The 16,984-nt window shown below is 52.8% G+C and overlaps 6 protein-coding genes across 6 annotated transcripts; 3 read left to right on the forward strand and 3 right to left on the reverse strand.

The window, feature by feature from the left end:
* Positions 1–1,207: 1,207 nt before the first annotated feature.
* Positions 1,208–1,811, forward strand: CGGC5_v010893 (uncharacterized protein; the record flags this gene model as incomplete). Its single annotated transcript, XM_032020291.1, has 4 exons — positions 1,208–1,245; positions 1,300–1,430; positions 1,487–1,545; positions 1,596–1,811. The coding sequence occupies 4 exons, from the start codon at positions 1,208–1,210 to the stop codon at positions 1,809–1,811; spliced, it is 444 nt and encodes a 147-aa protein (XP_031892297.1).
* Positions 1,812–2,247: 436 nt separating this feature from the next.
* Positions 2,248–4,326, reverse strand: ytcJ-0 (putative amidohydrolase YtcJ; the record flags this gene model as incomplete). Its single annotated transcript, XM_032020280.1, has 2 exons — positions 2,248–2,760; positions 2,818–4,326. 2 exons carry the CDS (start codon positions 4,324–4,326, stop codon positions 2,248–2,250), a joined length of 2,022 nt encoding a protein of 673 aa, XP_031892298.1.
* A 2,395-nt stretch (positions 4,327–6,721) lies between these two features.
* Positions 6,722–8,989, forward strand: CGGC5_v010895 (uncharacterized protein; the record flags this gene model as incomplete). Its single annotated transcript, XM_032020269.1, has 4 exons — positions 6,722–6,944; positions 7,003–7,261; positions 7,326–8,183; positions 8,239–8,989. 4 exons carry the CDS (start codon positions 6,722–6,724, stop codon positions 8,987–8,989), a joined length of 2,091 nt encoding a protein of 696 aa, XP_031892295.1.
* Positions 8,990–9,335: 346 nt separating this feature from the next.
* Positions 9,336–9,965, reverse strand: CGGC5_v010896 (uncharacterized protein; the record flags this gene model as incomplete). The annotated part of the gene is made up of 3 exons (XM_032020258.2): positions 9,336–9,509; positions 9,567–9,735; positions 9,799–9,965. 3 exons carry the CDS (start codon positions 9,963–9,965, stop codon positions 9,336–9,338), a joined length of 510 nt encoding a protein of 169 aa, XP_031892296.2.
* A 2,432-nt stretch (positions 9,966–12,397) lies between these two features.
* On the reverse strand, positions 12,398–13,399 carry azoB (NAD(P)H azoreductase; the record flags this gene model as incomplete). The annotated part of the gene is made up of 1 exon (XM_032020247.1): positions 12,398–13,399. The coding sequence occupies one exon, from the start codon at positions 13,397–13,399 to the stop codon at positions 12,398–12,400; it is 1,002 nt and encodes a 333-aa protein (XP_031892292.1).
* Positions 13,400–14,524: 1,125 nt separating this feature from the next.
* CGGC5_v010898 (Trichothecene efflux pump TRI12) lies at positions 14,525–16,564 on the forward strand (the record flags this gene model as incomplete). The annotated part of the gene is made up of 5 exons (XM_032020236.1): positions 14,525–14,698; positions 14,758–15,551; positions 15,612–15,766; positions 15,825–16,053; positions 16,123–16,564. The coding sequence occupies 5 exons, from the start codon at positions 14,525–14,527 to the stop codon at positions 16,562–16,564; spliced, it is 1,794 nt and encodes a 597-aa protein (XP_031892293.1).
* Positions 16,565–16,984: the final 420 nt, after the last annotated feature.

A 16,984-nucleotide genomic window follows, 5' to 3' on the forward strand; every position in this document is an offset into this window, starting at 1 on the left:
AGTGAAGTATCGTGCTATGCCCGATGGACAAGATGTCCAAGTGTACTTCGTTGTCCAATCACGAAATATGACTTTCAGGAGTTATCAACAGCATGCAAGGTGAGGCATTTGCCAATGACTTGAGCAACCACATCTCTTCGATAAGCGACCTCAGTCATGCGATCCGGCCTGGTAATCTTGCCTTCCAGGGTAGAGTAACCATTGATTTCATGTGGTTTGGGAAGTAAATCGGATGATCATGAGAAGAGGAGGTTGAAAGACTCGCGGAGACCGGGACTCAACTTGCTCAAGCCCCTCAGGTTCTACACCTTTCCACCACTTTTAGTGTCCAGAAGCAGCCAGGTATCCATCTTGTTGTCAGAGCGACTCGCTCACCGCATCGTGAGGGATATCCTGAGCACCGTTCCCGAAGTTGTAATGAGTCGCCCGCTCACTGCTGATCCTGTCCCGGTTGGGATGGAAAATTTGACGAGCTCAAAGGTGCAAGTAATTCGACTTTGGAAGTCCACGATGGTGTCTGCGCTCGGGTTATATGGTAGCAGTATGACACAACCACCACCATTCCGTCATAGAACATTCCAAGTTCCATGTCATTTTCGCTGTTTCAATAAGGACTCTTGGCATCATGTTTGTTGACGCTTAATTCCTCGCCGGCTCCGCTTGAGGTATGTTGTCGTGTGCCGTCACGGGTCTTCGTAGCCGGCGTCCCCGCCCCCGCCGTCCGGAACGGGCACCGGGGGCGAAATCCAGGGGCGATGGGCCCCACTACGACTTTTGACTGCTCTTGAGTCAAGAGTCAAAACGACTGGCAGTTCAGGTAGTGTTCATTTAAAGTTCCAAAAATCCCCATAAGGAACTCAGGATATGCCTGGCTGGTGATTGGTGCACAGAGGATTTAAATAGGCATGTCCCTGGTCTTGGCAATCTGCGAATGTACCGGGCCGGCCGCCTTGGCGTTGGGTGGTATTATTATCGTGACATATCGGGCAGACCGATTCACTGGCGCTGATCTGAATGTTTTTCTTGCTCGTCTGTGGCCCCTTTGCTGTGTTTTGGGTGTTGTGAATTTCAGTATATAGCTCCATACTGCTTCCTTCAAGTTGGCGAGGTTGAATGATCACACGACACTCGTTCTCTCATCAATCTGATCTGCTTAACTCCATACACTCCTTTTTTCTCCACACTTGACACATCCTAATAATCAACAATGGCGAGAATTCTCGGTTTTCTGGCGGTCTTGCTGATGTATGTTGACCTCCCGGTATCTTTCTTTTGCGACTCAGGACTAAACTCTTCCAGGGCGGCCAACGTCAACGCTGCCAAGCACCGCCTCTGCGCCTGTATCACCGACCAGGGCGCTATCGGCATGCAGATCGACGAAGAGGCCTCTAAGGCTGTAGTCAAGGGATCCGAGGGAAGATTCGTTTACAGTAAGCTCTTCCCATCCCAAGATATCCCTGACAATGCCACTGACCAATTCCCAAAGGCGACGGTCCTTGGTTCACGGACCCTCTTATCCACGACGCTCCCTACAGCGGCCCATACGTAAGTTGTTCTCATATAGTTACTAGCGACACGTTGCTGATGATGGACAGTTCCACGCTATTGATGGCGACGTCAACGGTGCCAACGATGATGGATGGCTCGGCGGTAACGAAGTTCACGGACTTTGCGGCAAGCAGTTTGCCGAAAGCTCTTGCTGGACCCCCTCAGACATGTTCAACTGGCGCGGTTGTGGTGCAAGCCAGGTCTGCTGGACCTCGAAGGCCGACAGAACTGATGGTTTCGGAACACCCTTGCCCCCCATTTAACAGGCCAAAAGCGAGGTGCACTTATACATAATACATATACCCCCATAATAACGGCGTCCAAAATAGATTCTGGGTTCTCAATTAGCAGTTCTATCTTTGTTGATGATTTGGTTCGAGTTTTGACAGGTGATTCTACTCAGCAAGTGCGCCGAACAGCCACGTACAAAATTGAACACCAGTCTCGGCCTGGCAGCCCAACAACGTGTTAACATACATGACGTATCGGTAGGAAAGGCAAGAGTAGTAACATGTACCCAAGATATTTCGATTTACTACGAAAATGAAGACTCCTCTATCATCTATTGTCTTTATCTAAGAAGGAGTTGCGGCAATGTTATTCGGCGAAGGTGATGTGCGTACAATCGTTCTCTAGCACATTCTTCCAACCACATCTCAGTCCTCATATAGCCGGCCGTTCTCATCGAGATTGCATGTTCTAGTGTGCGTGTCCATGTCCACAACCCTGGCGCTTCCTCATCCTGACCACCTCGGCCCGTCCCTGGGTGTCAAGATGCTCACCGTGGAGCCCGCCAATCACCCTGCGGGCCATCTTCGCAGCAACGGCATTGTTATTGGGGAACTTGGGCGCGATGTCTCTCCCAAATGTAGACTGCGCACCGTCATCGAGGTACACAACCTCACCCCCGAGCATTGTAAGCAGCACCTTGTTACGCCCGAGCTCCTCATCGGGCACTTCAAAGAAGTTCTTCTCGGTGACGATGATATCCGCAAGTTTGCCAACCTCGAGAGAGCCAATTTGCTCATCGGCCCGCAAGAATTTGGCTCCGTTGATGGTGGCTCCCTTCAGGACGGACTCGCGGGAGATACCTCTACCAGGGAACGGTCCGTCATAAAGCTCGCTGAATGATGCGGCAGAGTTGGGGTTGGATCGGTCACCCCGGCGCGTAACACCGGCCTTGAGTGCCAACCACACATCAAGGGGATCGACCTTAGGTCACAAATCAGTCGTTTGAACGTCAAACAAAAATTTTGAGAACGAACTTACAGGCCAGTCGCTACCGTGCACTGTGGGGCGTCCAGCTTCTTCGATCTGTGCATAGGCATCGAGGTTGCCCATGCGATATTCGCCAATGCTGTTGAATGTGTCCGGGATCCACATCGGAGCTAGTTGAGAGAACTGGTATTGGAACACCACATCAACGCCGAGCTCCGCGAACCGAGGCCAGTCTTCCTCAAGTGTAAGACTGGCGTGGGCGAGAGCGAGGCGAATCGGGGGAGCATCGGGATGATTGCGCCAGAAGGCATCTGCAGCATCCAAGCTGACATGGACAGCTCGGTCACCATCAACGTGGAGTTGTGCGTCGACGCCGCCCAGCCACAGCCCTTCCAAAGTCTTGGCCAAGATCTCAGGGTCCCAGTACAAAGGGGCCATGGCACTGGGATCAGGCGCCCATTCCTGGGTGGCGTTCGTGCCGTTGCGTACAGGGAGCAAGAACGGATCTGTGTTTGCTGCTGTGCGGGCGGAGAAGGGCATGATACCGTCCAACAAGGCTTTGATTGCCTGCCATTTGAGAGTTGGCTGGGCAGACACAGTGGAATTGTCATTTCGAGACGCGAGTAGGGCGATGGTTTCTGCAACGACGGCATCAACAGCATCCAATGTCGGCGGAGGCTGGACGCGGTAATCAAAGTAGCCACGCGAGCTGAGCTCAGAACTTTCTTTGAGAATGTTCCAAGGGCCCCAATGCTCGTTGGTAGCTAAGGCGTCTTGCCAAGTGGTGATGCCGTTCTGCCGAAGAATCTGGAGCGCGGCACGCCCGGCTTCGGCGTTCTCCTCGTCAGTGAAAGCAGGAGGGCCAGCAATTAGGATGTTGGCGCCGTCTAGAAGAACACCAGACGGCTCTTGTGAATCCGGGAGGTGTTCGATTACACCGCCAGGGGGGTTGGTCGTTGAGTCGGTGATATTGGAAAGCTTCAGTGCACGAGAGTTGAGGACGAAGGTGTGGTAGTCGTTCGACCGGAGAGACATAGGACGGGTCGTGTTCAGTGTGTCAAGGTCCGCTTTGGTAAGGCTTTCTCCGCTGAGAACCATGGCAATGTAGTTGAGATTGACAGCGTCAAGCCAAGTGTCTTGAGCGGTACCGTCGATGTCTATGCATTCCTGTAGATGGTCTAAGACCTGCTGGCGGCTGAGACGTTGGTAGTTGAAGTCGCATTTCAGTAGATTCTGTCCCGCCTGCAGCACATGCATGTGCACATCGACGAATCCAGGCATTGCCATGCGGCCTTCTAGGTCAAGAACTTTGGTGGCCATCCCGATCAAGTTCTGGGCCTGAAGGTCATCACCGACATAGATGATCGTGCCGTTCTTGATAGCCAGAGCGCTAGCCTTCGTTGAAGAGGAATCCAGGGTGTAGATAGAGCCGTTTTGGAAAACAAAGTCGGCGACATGAGGCAGAGCTTGTTGCCGAATTCGATGTTGGCCCACTGAGAAAGGCGTCTTGCTACTGGCAACGAGAGCGGCACCGCTAAGAAGGGGCAGTATCGATCTCATGGTGGTCGGTCTGATGTGAAGGTTGAAGTGCAGTTTTCTTTGATTCAATGGGGGATGTAGAATGGTGATGGTATCAAACTAAAAGCCGGCTGATATTTAAGCCTGAACATGCTCATTTATATCTGTTAACACCGCCACTGAACGTCGGAACTTTTTTGATTCATCAAATCTATCTGACCTCCTAAGCCTGGTGATCTCGGGCTGTGTCAGCACTCTTGACAGTAGTTTCGCGTCGTCACTCTGTTCATCACGCGATTGATGAGCTTCGACAGGTAGGCCAAGACTTACTTGCCTACTCTCGCGAGATGGCAACTGGTATCAACTTCAGCCTCCACAGTTTTCTGTGCTTTCGAGACAGGGATTCATCCATGATTTGTTGTCAATTCCCGCGCGGCAAGTATACAAGCAGATTTCTTGAGCGTCAGACCAAAACACGGCCAGCTTTGTCGCCTAGAACTGGACTACATGACTCCGAGTTCCGCGATGACGAAGCTGGCTTGGCGCTCCTTTTCGGAATCAGAGGTTCAGTTCCGGCATCACGGTGATGTGCACTTCTAAGCTGATCTTTATCGTAGACAGCTTGGCAGGGTATGGCAGAATCCAGGGGAACGCATACATCCCAATGATCCGCAACAGCGCACCCGTGTTCCGACATGACAGCTAGGAACTTTATTTGCTAAGCTCTTAGAAGCTCTTACTGGCATAAAATGTACTTCATCGCGTTCTATTGTGGTTGTACTGCACAGCTTGGGCCCCGCCTCCTTGGCATTCATCCCACCGGCTCACAATTTATTGTCTAAGTCCACTTACCAAACCTGCACTTTGGGATAGAGGTGAACCTCAGACACTAGCCGTCCCTTAGATATTCGTGTATTGAGAACTCTGTTCGCGGCTCTTGCATTGCCGTGCGTTGATCGGCCTATTAGAGCTCGAGTGGCCTAGGTTTGCTGAGGAGCTTCGTCAAATTTTGGAATGCTCGAACTTTGTTAGCTGTGTCAAACAACGGAACTCTTGTAAGTTCTATCGCTCTTCCATAGCAGAAATTGCTCTCGAGTAGGCCAAGTAAAACCATGGGGCAGCGCACGCTAGCTACCAAGATAGACTTTACCAATACCCAGCACACTCTAAGTTACACCGCAACGAGACTGGGACTCACCCTGCCGGGATCCGGATGCCAAAGTGGAGCGTGGAACTAGACAGGATGAACGCCAAGATCCAGGCGATCTTCCCGCGCGGTTACTTACAACAATGGGAAATGCTGCTGACGAAGCAAAAAGCCGCACCGTTGAGGCCGTATAGATCCGTGATGACGCAGCGAGAACTTTAAACGAACGGTTTAGATGAATTGACTGGTAAATGTGCTTAGGTCATGCTTCTCTCGGAACGCACGACGAGAGTTCCGAGCACGCTGCCGCGGATCGTAATATACATATTTCTCCGCCAACGGCTCGGCCAGGGGGGCAGTGGTCGCTCCTTTGGGTTGTTGCATGCCACACCAAGGAAAAGCTCCTGTTTACCGTAGCCATTGTCGCTTCTATCTCCTATGGTATTGCCCTGAGACTTACAGAGCTCAAGCTGGTCGTCCAGTGGCTCATCGAAGACGCAGTTATCGTCGTCGGAACGGAGGCGCCCCTCGTGTCGTTTGATTGATCTGAGCTGTCAACGATCCAACACACCAATGCACACAACTAGGTGATTGGTGCCACCTTCCGTTTGCGATGTCTATGAGATGGTCTGCTACTTGGTTGCCTATGAGATCTCTGATGTGTGGGGTGTGCGCAACGGATCCGGCTTCCGTACGAAGAGAATCGTTTTGGTCGACGGCTTACGAGGCTTCCGAAGGAGACCCATGGGCTCGGAATTCAGGATAGAGCCGGTCACAGCGTTGCTTTGTGACGAGTAGTAAGGCGCTTCAGATAAAGTTGAAAAGGAAGAGTTAACATGAATCGGTTTTAAAGGCATGCGAGCAGAGCAAGAGGCTGGTCTCAGAATGAACACCCTACGCGCCTTGAAGGCTAACACGGCAGCTTTCGGTATAGCTCGACGCCTCTCAGAAGATTGTAACTCAGCGCTGAACATACAAGCTTTTAGTGAGCTCAACTAGGCTCGACGAGGTTCAGCCTGACAGTTGAAGTAGCGATGTGGCTTACAGCTGAAAAGTCCTGTGTCGAGAAAGCTGAGATTAGTGAAACAAAACCGTCGAAAGGACAGTTGGGAGACCTACCTCGTCACCAAAGGATGTTCGCGTCGCAATCTAAAAACGCCACAAAGCTTCTACTTACTGCATTCCTACGCTGTATTAGAGAACCATTGAACTCGCTTGTAATCCTACAAGTATGGGCTGTCGCCACGCATCGCCCATTCAATCAGTGCAACGCCGTCCGCAACCGATATAATGTCGATCGAGACGAAGCAACCTGTGACCCAAATCAGACCTCTCCTATATGAGAACAATCTACCCGCTATTGATCGTAAGATCAGGGGGTTGAATTCATGGAGAACTACAGTGTCCGCGGGCGCTGCCGTCGCTTCCCTCGTTCTCATTGTAAATGTGGGCGTTCTCGTCTGGGTTCGACGTCGCTTCGGAGCTTCGGACGGGCTTTCTACCGTCTTCGAGGGTCAGTAATTGCATATGTTACCGTCCGTTCATAGCGCTGATCATTGTCGTTCGTATAGGCTCCTGCATCGAATCCAAAAAGGACACACTGTGGCCCGACCTCGCCATCAACATCATGTCCACCCTGCTTCTTGGCGCCAGCAACAGTTGCGCGCAGCTGCTATCCTCACCTTCGAGACAAGATATTGATAAAGCACATAGCAAGGGTAAATGGCTCGATATTGGTGTTCCAAGTGTGCGTAATTTGGGACACATATCGTTCTGGCGCGTGTGTCTGTGGGCTCTCCTGTTCTTAAGCTCGATTCCTTTACACCTGGTGTAAGTATAAGTAGTGTATTCTGCCTGCCATCGCCACCATGAACGCCGAACTGACTTGTCTTAGTTACAACTCTGTCATCTTCTCAACTCTTTCATCGGTCGATTACCAAGCTGCATTGGTCACACAAGATTTTCTCAAGGGAGCTGCATGGAACGACACGGAACTAGCCAAAATTGTCGACTTATGGGGCGGACCCGGTACAGCCAACATGAACCAGTTGAAGGATATTCAGACGTCTGCAGCAGCAGGAAGCCTCACGCGGCTCGACAATTCACAGTGCATACAAGCGTACCAAAGCTCCCTGTATGAGTCTTCCTGGAAGAATCTACTACTGGTCACGTCTCTCTCCAACAACGATAGCATCATCCAGGTGTGGACGCACCAAGCCGAGGCAATAGAGACCAGCGAGAATTGGCTATGCCACGGGGACGTAGGACCCAATGGCAATGCAGCAACCACCTGCAACTTCAACGACCTGGTGAGTCACGCCTCTTCGTGGAAGATCGCGGGCGTCTGCCGTGACAACACGTACAGCTCTGCGTGTGTGAGCCCCTTCGACGCCCCAATTCTCTACTGCCTGGCAGAGCCGTTCCCCGGAAACTGCAAAATCCAGGTCAGCACGACGCTGCTTACCATCGTAATTCTTTTCAACGCCGTCAAGGTCGCATGTCTGCTGACTACTGCCTTCTCTCGAAAATTCGAGCCGCTTGGGACCGTGGGCGACGCAATCAGCTCGTTCCTCGAGCAGCCAGATGACAGGACTGCCAACCTCGGGCCAGTGTGCAAATCCCTCGTACAGAAGCATTCTTGGAAGAAAGCGTATATTTCAGGATCGCAGAACATGTCCTTCCCCTTCAAACGAAAGCCTCGCCGCTGGGCACGAGCAGTGAGTGGCAGTAGGTGGTTCATTTGCATGGCCCTGTGAGTACACGTAAACAATCTCTTTTAAACCGCTTTTTAACGACGAAACTCGCAGGTGCTTGGTGGTATGGTGTGCTGGATTCTTCCTCTACTTGACTGCAAAAAACGGCAGCAAGAGGTCAAGCTCGTCCTTCACGCAAGGTTTCGACACCTCGCCCGCCAACACCATCAGCTTCACCCTCGGAAACTCGCTGATTTCCAATGTACTCCTCGCAAATACGCCACAGATCGTCATCAGCTTTGTCTACCTCTTCTACAACAACGTGTTCACCTGCATGGTTATGGCCCACGAGTACGCGCGCTTCGCATCGGCACGAAAGCCCCTGCGAGTCACCCGGCCGTACGGGGAGCAGCGGAGCACATTCTGGCTGCAGCTGCCATACCGCTACATCGTGCCCATCATGGTCATTATGGCGTTCATGCACTGGTCGGTGTCGCGTAGCATATATCTCGTACAACTGGAGATTTATGACAATAACGGCGAGCTGATGGAGGGTCGATCCGTTACCGGGTGTGGGTACTCTCCCCCGCCCATTGTATTGTCTCTCTGTCTCGGAGGCGCCATGATTCTGTTGCTCTTAGGACTTTCAGCTAGGAGGCTGGACCCGGGGATGCCGATCGCGGGGTCGTGTTCCCTGGCCATCAGCGCTGCGGCCCATGCCGGCAAGAACGAGGTCGATGCTGCGGCTCAGCACATACAGTACGGTGTCATCACGGAGGACGGGATTGATGAGAGAGGTCGCCGGCGAATTGGCTTCTCCTCGCGACCTGTGGAGAAACTTGTTGCTGGCGAGACGTACGCATGAGGCGACTGAGCTGTTGCAACCAGTCTGATATTTGTATGAGGTTTTGCTCATGGCGAGACTACGGCAAAATATGAAGAGACACTCGTGCTGCATCCAACTACAACCTCAAAAGTCCGAGTCAAGATCTCGGGGCCCCAGTACAGAGGGGTAATTGTTCTGGGGTCAGACGCCTATTCTCGGGTCTTATTTGTGCCGCGAAGTTGATCACTGGGCAAACGTGTTGATTCATGCTCAGAGGAACCTTCAATTCAAAAACACACAAAATTGAAAACGGATCATAAAGTTGAAAGACCATGAAATATTCACAGACTTTTCATGCCGTGATCCCCATCATTAACCCTTTCTATCAAACAATCTCGAATGCCTGGACCTCGGACTCTATTTCCTTCAATCCTCGCGGCCATATGAGGGCCATCCCGACTCTCCGGAATTTTGTTAACGTGTCATCAACAGGTTGAAGAAGCAACGACCAGTAGACTCCTGAAGACATTTGGACTTTAGTCAAATCCAAGCATACGTGCTATCCAAAATCAGCTGCAACGTTCCAAGACGTGGAATTTGAGGGCTCAAAACTCACCTCGTCTTCTTGAATATTGGCTGAGTTTCTGCCGTTCGTAGTTTGAACGTCTGAATCTTCGCATTCACTGCCTTCACTGCCTTCACTGCCTTCACTGCCTTCTAGATTTCCGGCCCGAGTAGGCAATTCTTCCCCAGATTCAGAGCCTTCATATTCAGAGATAGCGTAGCTAGAAAAGTAAGTCAGTAGCAGTCTCGTACATTCTCAATCTCGAAAGTAAAATGACACGTACAATGGATCATCCTCATTGCGCTTCTCGAAAGTTAAGGCGAAGCAAAAGCATTCCGAAGGATGCACGCTGCTATCGAAGACGCCAAGACCAAGTACGCTACGCGTAACACCAACATGGTGTATTGGGAATCTCTCCGCGCAGTCTTGCGCGCCGCAGTAGCTCGACATCATGCATTCTTCGGGAGAACCATAGTCCGGGAATCCAGCTAAGCAACATTCTTGAAAGCACAGTGATGGCGCCCCTACTCTGATCAGTAGGCCAGAGGCATTCAAAGAGCCGGACTGCGTCAAAGTGACGCTTTGAATGCTCCGATTCACCTCAGCGGTACAGAAAATTTTCTGATAGGTCCTTGTTACCCATAGTTTTGATCCTCCAGTAGTGGCCCAACACCAAGATGGTAGGCTGGGAAAGTCATGGCATGGTGCATCTGAATGTCTCCATAAAAGCTGCTCCGCAAGATCATCTTCCCAAACGCCTAATTCAGTCCTGAAAGAATCGTCCCGGTACTCCTGCTTTGCCGCCACAATCCCGAGGAGAGCTATGATGCGGTCGGATTGAATCGTTAACTTCTTGTTGGAGTACTCCTGCAAACAATCATTCCAAGAGGAGGTTTCATAAAGCCCTTGGTCACCAAGCGTGCCACGTTCGTTCATTTCTGCTTCGTTGCAGTTCCACATGATGCCTTCTTTCGTGAAAAAGACCTTTCTCCTACCAAGATACCACTCTTGAAAAGCCCAAGCTCTTTCGCGCAAAGGGCCTTCTATCGAAGAATCTAGTAGAGATTTTAAGATTAAGGTTTCTTGGTAAATGTTGTGACCAGAACCGCTATGTATGGTGATGGGGCAACGGAAGGTCAATGGCGGTGGAGGCTGAGGTCCTACAAGGCCTTCGGTGGAGTCTTTGGAGTTGGCAGCTGCAATGACGAGAATGGCGTTGCGATAAACTGATGCCATTCTCATTGCCTCATGTTCCCAGTCTTTGATGTCGTCTTGTATGATACAAAGTGAATCAATCCAAAGATACTTGAGCCCGAGAGCGCTGACTAGATGGATAGCGTCGCGAAATGTACTGGGTAGGCGGCTCCAAGGTATAGATTCAAGATGATCTGTGATATTTCCTCGGGTAGTCGTCAGTGGCTGTCTGTCTTTCGGTCCCCAACAGTGACTCAAAGCACAGTATGTGCCTTTCAAGCCTTTGGTCTCGAGAAGCTTGGCCGAAAAAACTCCATCATCATTCTGGAGGCTTATGACTCGAGTTGGAAGCTTTAATGCTTCCTGATTCTGTGGTATAGAGAGTCCACAAGTAGTGTGGTGCTCCAAACAATTGTTCAGCAGTCTTTGAGTAACACTAGCAATCTCTGCTGGACTGTGATGGATATCTGGAGGCCAGTCAACAAAGCCGTCAAAGGACGGCGAACCCTCCCTTTGCGGATCAGAGCCACCATCTGGCACTGCTACTTTGGATCCTATGTCAGTAAAGCCCATTGCACTCAATTACGATGGAGCTGACATACATTGGTCTGCCAATACATGGCAGGTATAACCCAAGTTCGTTGACATTCCATTGCTTAACAGTTTCCACTTAAAGGACGATATACGTCTCTCGTCAGCTTTGAGTTTACAAGAGTCTGGCCACGTCCGTATAGTTAATTGTTCGTCGTCGTTGTCAAGTGTGTGGTTTGCGTCTTGGTTGTAACCTTGAAATTTTTTACGTCTCTGTATTTTGATCAAAATCAGGCGACACAACTGGGAGCTTTGCGCGGACTCTTCGATTCTTCTTTGCTCATCAAGTGACAAGACCCTTTCATGTACTTCGCGACGTGCTGCGTTGATATGGAAAAATCTAGAACACGTATGACAAGCGTCCATAATGATTCGAAAACAACGAAGTAGTCTGACGATCGAACTGAATGCTGTAGAGTTATCAGCTGAGCTCAGAAAAGATTGAGATGAGAAAAAATGTGAATAGAGGGGTTCGCTGGAAAGAGAGTGTCAAAAGCAATGCAAAAGCATGCGGCTGACAACTCGTCACACATGATATGAGCTCACTGATTGGCCCCATATCACAGCCTGATTCTCAGTGAAAAGTACCTTACATCCTACCCACCTCTGAGCACTGCCAATTGCAAACCCGCATCCTGCAGAAGTGGAACGCAGGCTTTCACGTGGGGATAGATAAATGCAGTGGACATGATTGACTCCTTGGCTGTCAGCATCGCTAATTCACGGTCACGTGTGAAATTTGGCACAGCAAATCACTTCCCAAAAAGTATTGAGATTTCGCGACAAGAATCATCTTCGATTTACTGTTGAAATGTGGTAGACTATGCTCAGTGCATGAGCTCTGGGAAGAGTGAGATCCAACCGTTTCGGAGTTGAAGCCCGTCACCGGCCCCACTTCTCCGCACACCGGTCCCGGCATGTTTTATGATTTATGAGTGAACTCGTATTCTTTCACTGCCTTGAAATTTTCTTCTCTCTTGCAAACGAAAAATCAAACAAGCATCGTCAACCGCCTCAAGGAATGGAAATCGAACACGCTCAAAGAGACCGCCACCATGTGACCTAACTGAAACCGCCATGCTGTCTATTCACAATCCTCACTTCGTCTTGATCGGGCACCCCTTGCGCTTCCCCCACTCCTCAATCGGCGTCAACTTGGCCGGAAACTCCTTCAGCACCGGTCCCATATCGACCTTGAAAGGCTTCTCCTCGGCCTCGTTGTACCAAGTGTAAGCCTTCCTCGTCTCCTCTACCACAGTCTCCACCTCCTTGCCGGCCTGCGACTCCAGCGCGCCCCTCAACGCCGCCGCCATCTCCCCCGCGAAGTCGTCCACGCTCTGGTTCTCGTGCCCGACCTCCCGGCCCCACGCGCGGCCGAGCTTCTCCGCAAGCTGCGACAACCGCACCGTCTCCGGGCCGCCCACGGGGATGTCCCGCCCGTCAAGCTCCTTCGGATCCCGCTCCAGCGCGGCAACCATCAACGCCGCCAGGTCATCGTGACAGATCCAGGAGACCTCGAGATCGGGCTTGTGGCAGTACACAATGCGCCCCTCATCCCTGAGACGCGGCAGCGCCCAGCCCTCGAGCAGGTTATCCAGATACACAACCGGCTGGAGCGAGACCACCGCGACGCCACTTCCCTTGGTCGCCTCCCTAAGCACGCGCCGCATCTCACGACGGGTCTCCTGCGCCTCGATGCCGGCATCCTGCTCCGGGACGGGGAAGCTCGTGTTGAAGACGACAAGCTTCACCGTCGCGGACTGCGCGGCGGCCTCCTCGCCGATAGCCTTGGCGGCCGCGACCAGGGGCTCGCGGGGCTGAAAGGACGGCAGGTTGAGGAAGACGGCGTCCGCGCCCGCGAGGGCGGCGGGCAGTGTCTCGACGGAGGTGAAGTCCGCGGTGCGGGTCTCCGCTGCAGCTGCAAGTGCAGCGCGGGCGGCGGCGTCAGCACCACTGCCGTCTGCATCGGAGGATTTGAGGGTGGCAGTGGGGTCGACGGATCGCCGCGTCACGGCGATGGAGTGATGAGATGCGGAGGCAAGGGCGGCTATCTGGGCGGCGCCCTGGACACCAGTCGCGCCGAATACTGCGACGCGCATTGTGAGTCAGATATCCTCTCTTTCTGAGTCAGATTTCCGCGGGATTTTGGCGATGACTTGGGAAGTGAGGGGTTTGCGTATGTGTGTCTCGGGTGAGGTCGTATGCCGAGTGGACGACTGGTCGACTAGTTCGACAGTAGTGTGGAAGGGGGAAAACAGGAGACGGCGGTGTCTGTCTGTTGGCTCGGGTCAACTTTTCCGTTGCACCGGCTGCTCAACACCGTGTGTGTTGGTTCCCAGAAGACTCTGGAATCCACCAATGGCTTTTGTTTGTTCAATCAGGGGCGCGGTTCGAGATGTTTGCTGTTTGCTTGAGTGGTAGGGAGACTAACAGGTTGCGCAATTCACACTGGCTTCATAAGTGGATTTCGAATCTAGCGAGATTTCACGACGTAATGAGACTACACGAAGGTCCAAGTACGTCACGACTTCTACCATCTTGGAAGCCCACTAATTGATTAAGCGCAGACTGTTGTTTCTTCTTGGATGCTGAAAGAGTTGTGATTGTCAAGCTCAGAAAGAGCTAATGATTCACGCGGCGTTGATCCTGAAGCCCAGGAAAAGCTTTCGCGAGCATCTCCCTGCATCCAACTTGATTCAGGCCACCATTTCTTCAGGGCGGCATTCTTATCTGCTAAGACTGTGGTAATTCTTCTGCTGCAAGCCTTACTGGCCCTCTCGGAGTCTTCAAGAGCCCAACTTGCAGACTAACAGGATCACAGCCTGAGACATGGCTTGAGATGCCAATGCTTTAGAACTGAGACTCTCGACTCACCCTGCATTGAAACATTGCGGGGGCGGGGCTTCGGGCGGATCTTGTCCCCAGAACCCCGAGATATAAGGACCCAATGTGTTGGCCAGTCAGGTATTGCAGATTCACAACCGGGTCTTCGCTACCGACGTACAACGTTGTGCTCCGCGATGACGATGTTGTCTGTCAAAACAGCTTCCAACCAATGAGAAAGACTGAAGGGATATCTGCACCCGAGCCCAGGGAGTTGGGAACGTTTCGTGGGGTTAGCATAGTCACTTATAGCGACCTCGAATCTGAACTTGTCTCTGGCGTCTTGTTCTTGAGGCTCAGCACTCATGGTGATACCTAGTCTGTTCACATAGATCGCCAACATGGCTATCTCAACAGCACCTCCAGCTTCGACGTCAACCTCAGACATATCCAACGAAAAGACAGACCACCAAACCCACCAACATGTCGAAACCACAACGCCAACTACACCCCCCTCCGAAGTCGACCTTCAAACCGACGGGAAACTCAGCAAAGAAACCATTCTCGCCATCGTTGTATGCCATCCCTCATCCCAAACTGCCGCCCATCAAAATCTAACATCCCCATCCCACAGGCACTATGCGGCCAGATCAACGCCTACGTAATGACAATGCTCATCCCCTCCACAACCCTCCCCTACATCAACGCCGACCTCGGGCCCTCCCCGAACTCGACCTGGATCACCGTCACCTGGACCCTCGGCGCCTCCATCCTCGTCTCCGTCGGCGGCCGCCTCTCCGACATCTTCGGCCGGCGCTACTTCATGATGACCGGCGCCGCCGTCTCCATCGTCGGCACCCTCGTCGGCGCCACCGCCGGCTCCATCAACCAGATGATCGTCTCCGGCGCCCTCTTCGGCATCGGCTCCGGCTTCCAGGAGCTCTGCTACGCCTGCGTCCAGGAGTGCGTGCCCAACCGCCACCGTGTCAAAGCCGTCGGCGGTCTCGACGTCTCCCTGGCGCTCGCTTTCACCTCCCCGCTCGTGAGCTACGCCTTCATCGCCCACCAGGACATCGGCTGGCGCGGCGCGTATTGGTACCTCTTCGCCTTCCACTGCGCCGCCTTCGTGCTGCTGTTCCTCTTCTACCGCCCGCCCGACTTTGAGATGAAGCACCGCAGGGATGGCAAGACGCGGCTGCAGCTTCTGGCGCAGCTCGACTACGTCGGCGTGTTCCTCTTCATGGCCGGCGGCGTGCTGTTCCTGCTGGGCATCAACTTTGGCGGGCGGACGTATCCGTGGACGCACCCGGGCACGATCGCGCCCATCGTGCTGGGGGTTTGCTGTTTTGTTGGTGTCGGCGTCTGGGATGCGTTTGCTGAGCTGGAGTACCCGCTGTTCCCTCCCAAGTTGTTCAGGCGTGTGAGAGAGTAAGTCGGCGGCGTACCGAAACTTCACGCCGTCCGTATTTGCTGATAGACTGATTGCAGGTTCGACATGGTCATGGTGGTATGCTTCGTCGGGGGCATGCTGTACTACAGCATGAACGTCCTCTGGCCCAGACAGTCGCAAGCCTTCTTCGTCGGGCCGGAGGAGACCATCCTGAGAGGAGTCTACGCGACTGTGTTCTCCTGCGGCACCTGGAGTAAAGCCCATCCGGAACCTGCCATGTTTGATACCTAGTGAAACTGACTGAGAACTAGCCGCCGGCTTGATCACCGTCTTCATCTGCTCGCGCCTGCACCACGAGAAATGGCAGCTGGTCGGATTCACCGTCGTACAGACTGCTCTCATCGGCTCAATGGCGTCCGTCGGATCCAACGACCGCGCCCAAGCCATCGTCACGGTCGTGATCACAGCCATCACCATAACACCGCCCCAGCTGCTCTCTTTCACGATGCTGTCCTTTGGATTGGAAGACCAGAACGATTTGTAAGTCTCCTCCTGCCCATAACACACCAAGCCCATCTTCGACTTTGGCTGACTTGAGCACCAACCCAGGGGCGTAGCAGTCGGTCTGGCTGGGACATTCCGCCTCTTCGGCGGCGCAGTAGCAACGGCAATCTACACAGCAATCTACTCCTCTCGCCTCGCCGACGTGTTGCCCGGCGAGATGAAGTCGGCAATCGACGCCTCGGGGGTTGACTTCTCCGAGTCGCTGCTGGCCGGCCTGGTCAAGGCGGCGGGGACGAATACGGCGGCAGCGTACGGCGCCGTCGCCGGGGTCACGCCGCGGCTGACGACGTTGGCGATCGAGGCCACCAAGCAGTCGTACGTTGCGGGCTTTCGGCTCGTGTATCTTGTGGCTATTGGGTTCGGCGTTGCGGCGACGGTGGCGTCGATGTGCACCGTCAGTACGGACAGGGCGAAGAAGAACAATGGGCGGGCAATCGTGTTGAAGAATGAGCTTGGAAAGGACGAGAACATGTCAAAGGTTGTATGAGAATTATGCCGAATAATTTGCAGTTCCAGGAGGACCACCTTGATTCTGCGAAGTCACATGTCACGGAGAATGAACCAGGCACTGTCAACATCTTGTATTCGTGGCGGGGAACGGCTGATACCTAAACCCCGCCAACGTGTTTGTCCTACATCACCGAATCTGCTCACGATGCATTTCTCTTGCCCAGATCAGCCTTGCAAAGCATATTGTGCCCTGCTGACCTCCTCCTCATAGCAATTTCATGGGTATTCCATAACGCCGATTGACCACCAAGAGCCAAATCCATAGAGACGAGAAAGAGTCGTGTACTGTTGTGCCGCCCTCTCAACGGAGGGGAAAACCTCGTTTTTGTTTTTGTGGTATAATTCTCATGTGTTGGCCGTGTTTATCCGTGTTCATCAGGCCCCGTGGGTATCCAAC

The sequence above is a fragment of the Colletotrichum fructicola genome, assembly GCF_000319635.2.
Source record: "Colletotrichum fructicola Nara gc5 chromosome Unknown KSG_Nara_v1_contig06, whole genome shotgun sequence".
In the NCBI taxonomy this organism is placed as follows: domain Eukaryota; kingdom Fungi; phylum Ascomycota; class Sordariomycetes; order Glomerellales; family Glomerellaceae; genus Colletotrichum; species Colletotrichum fructicola.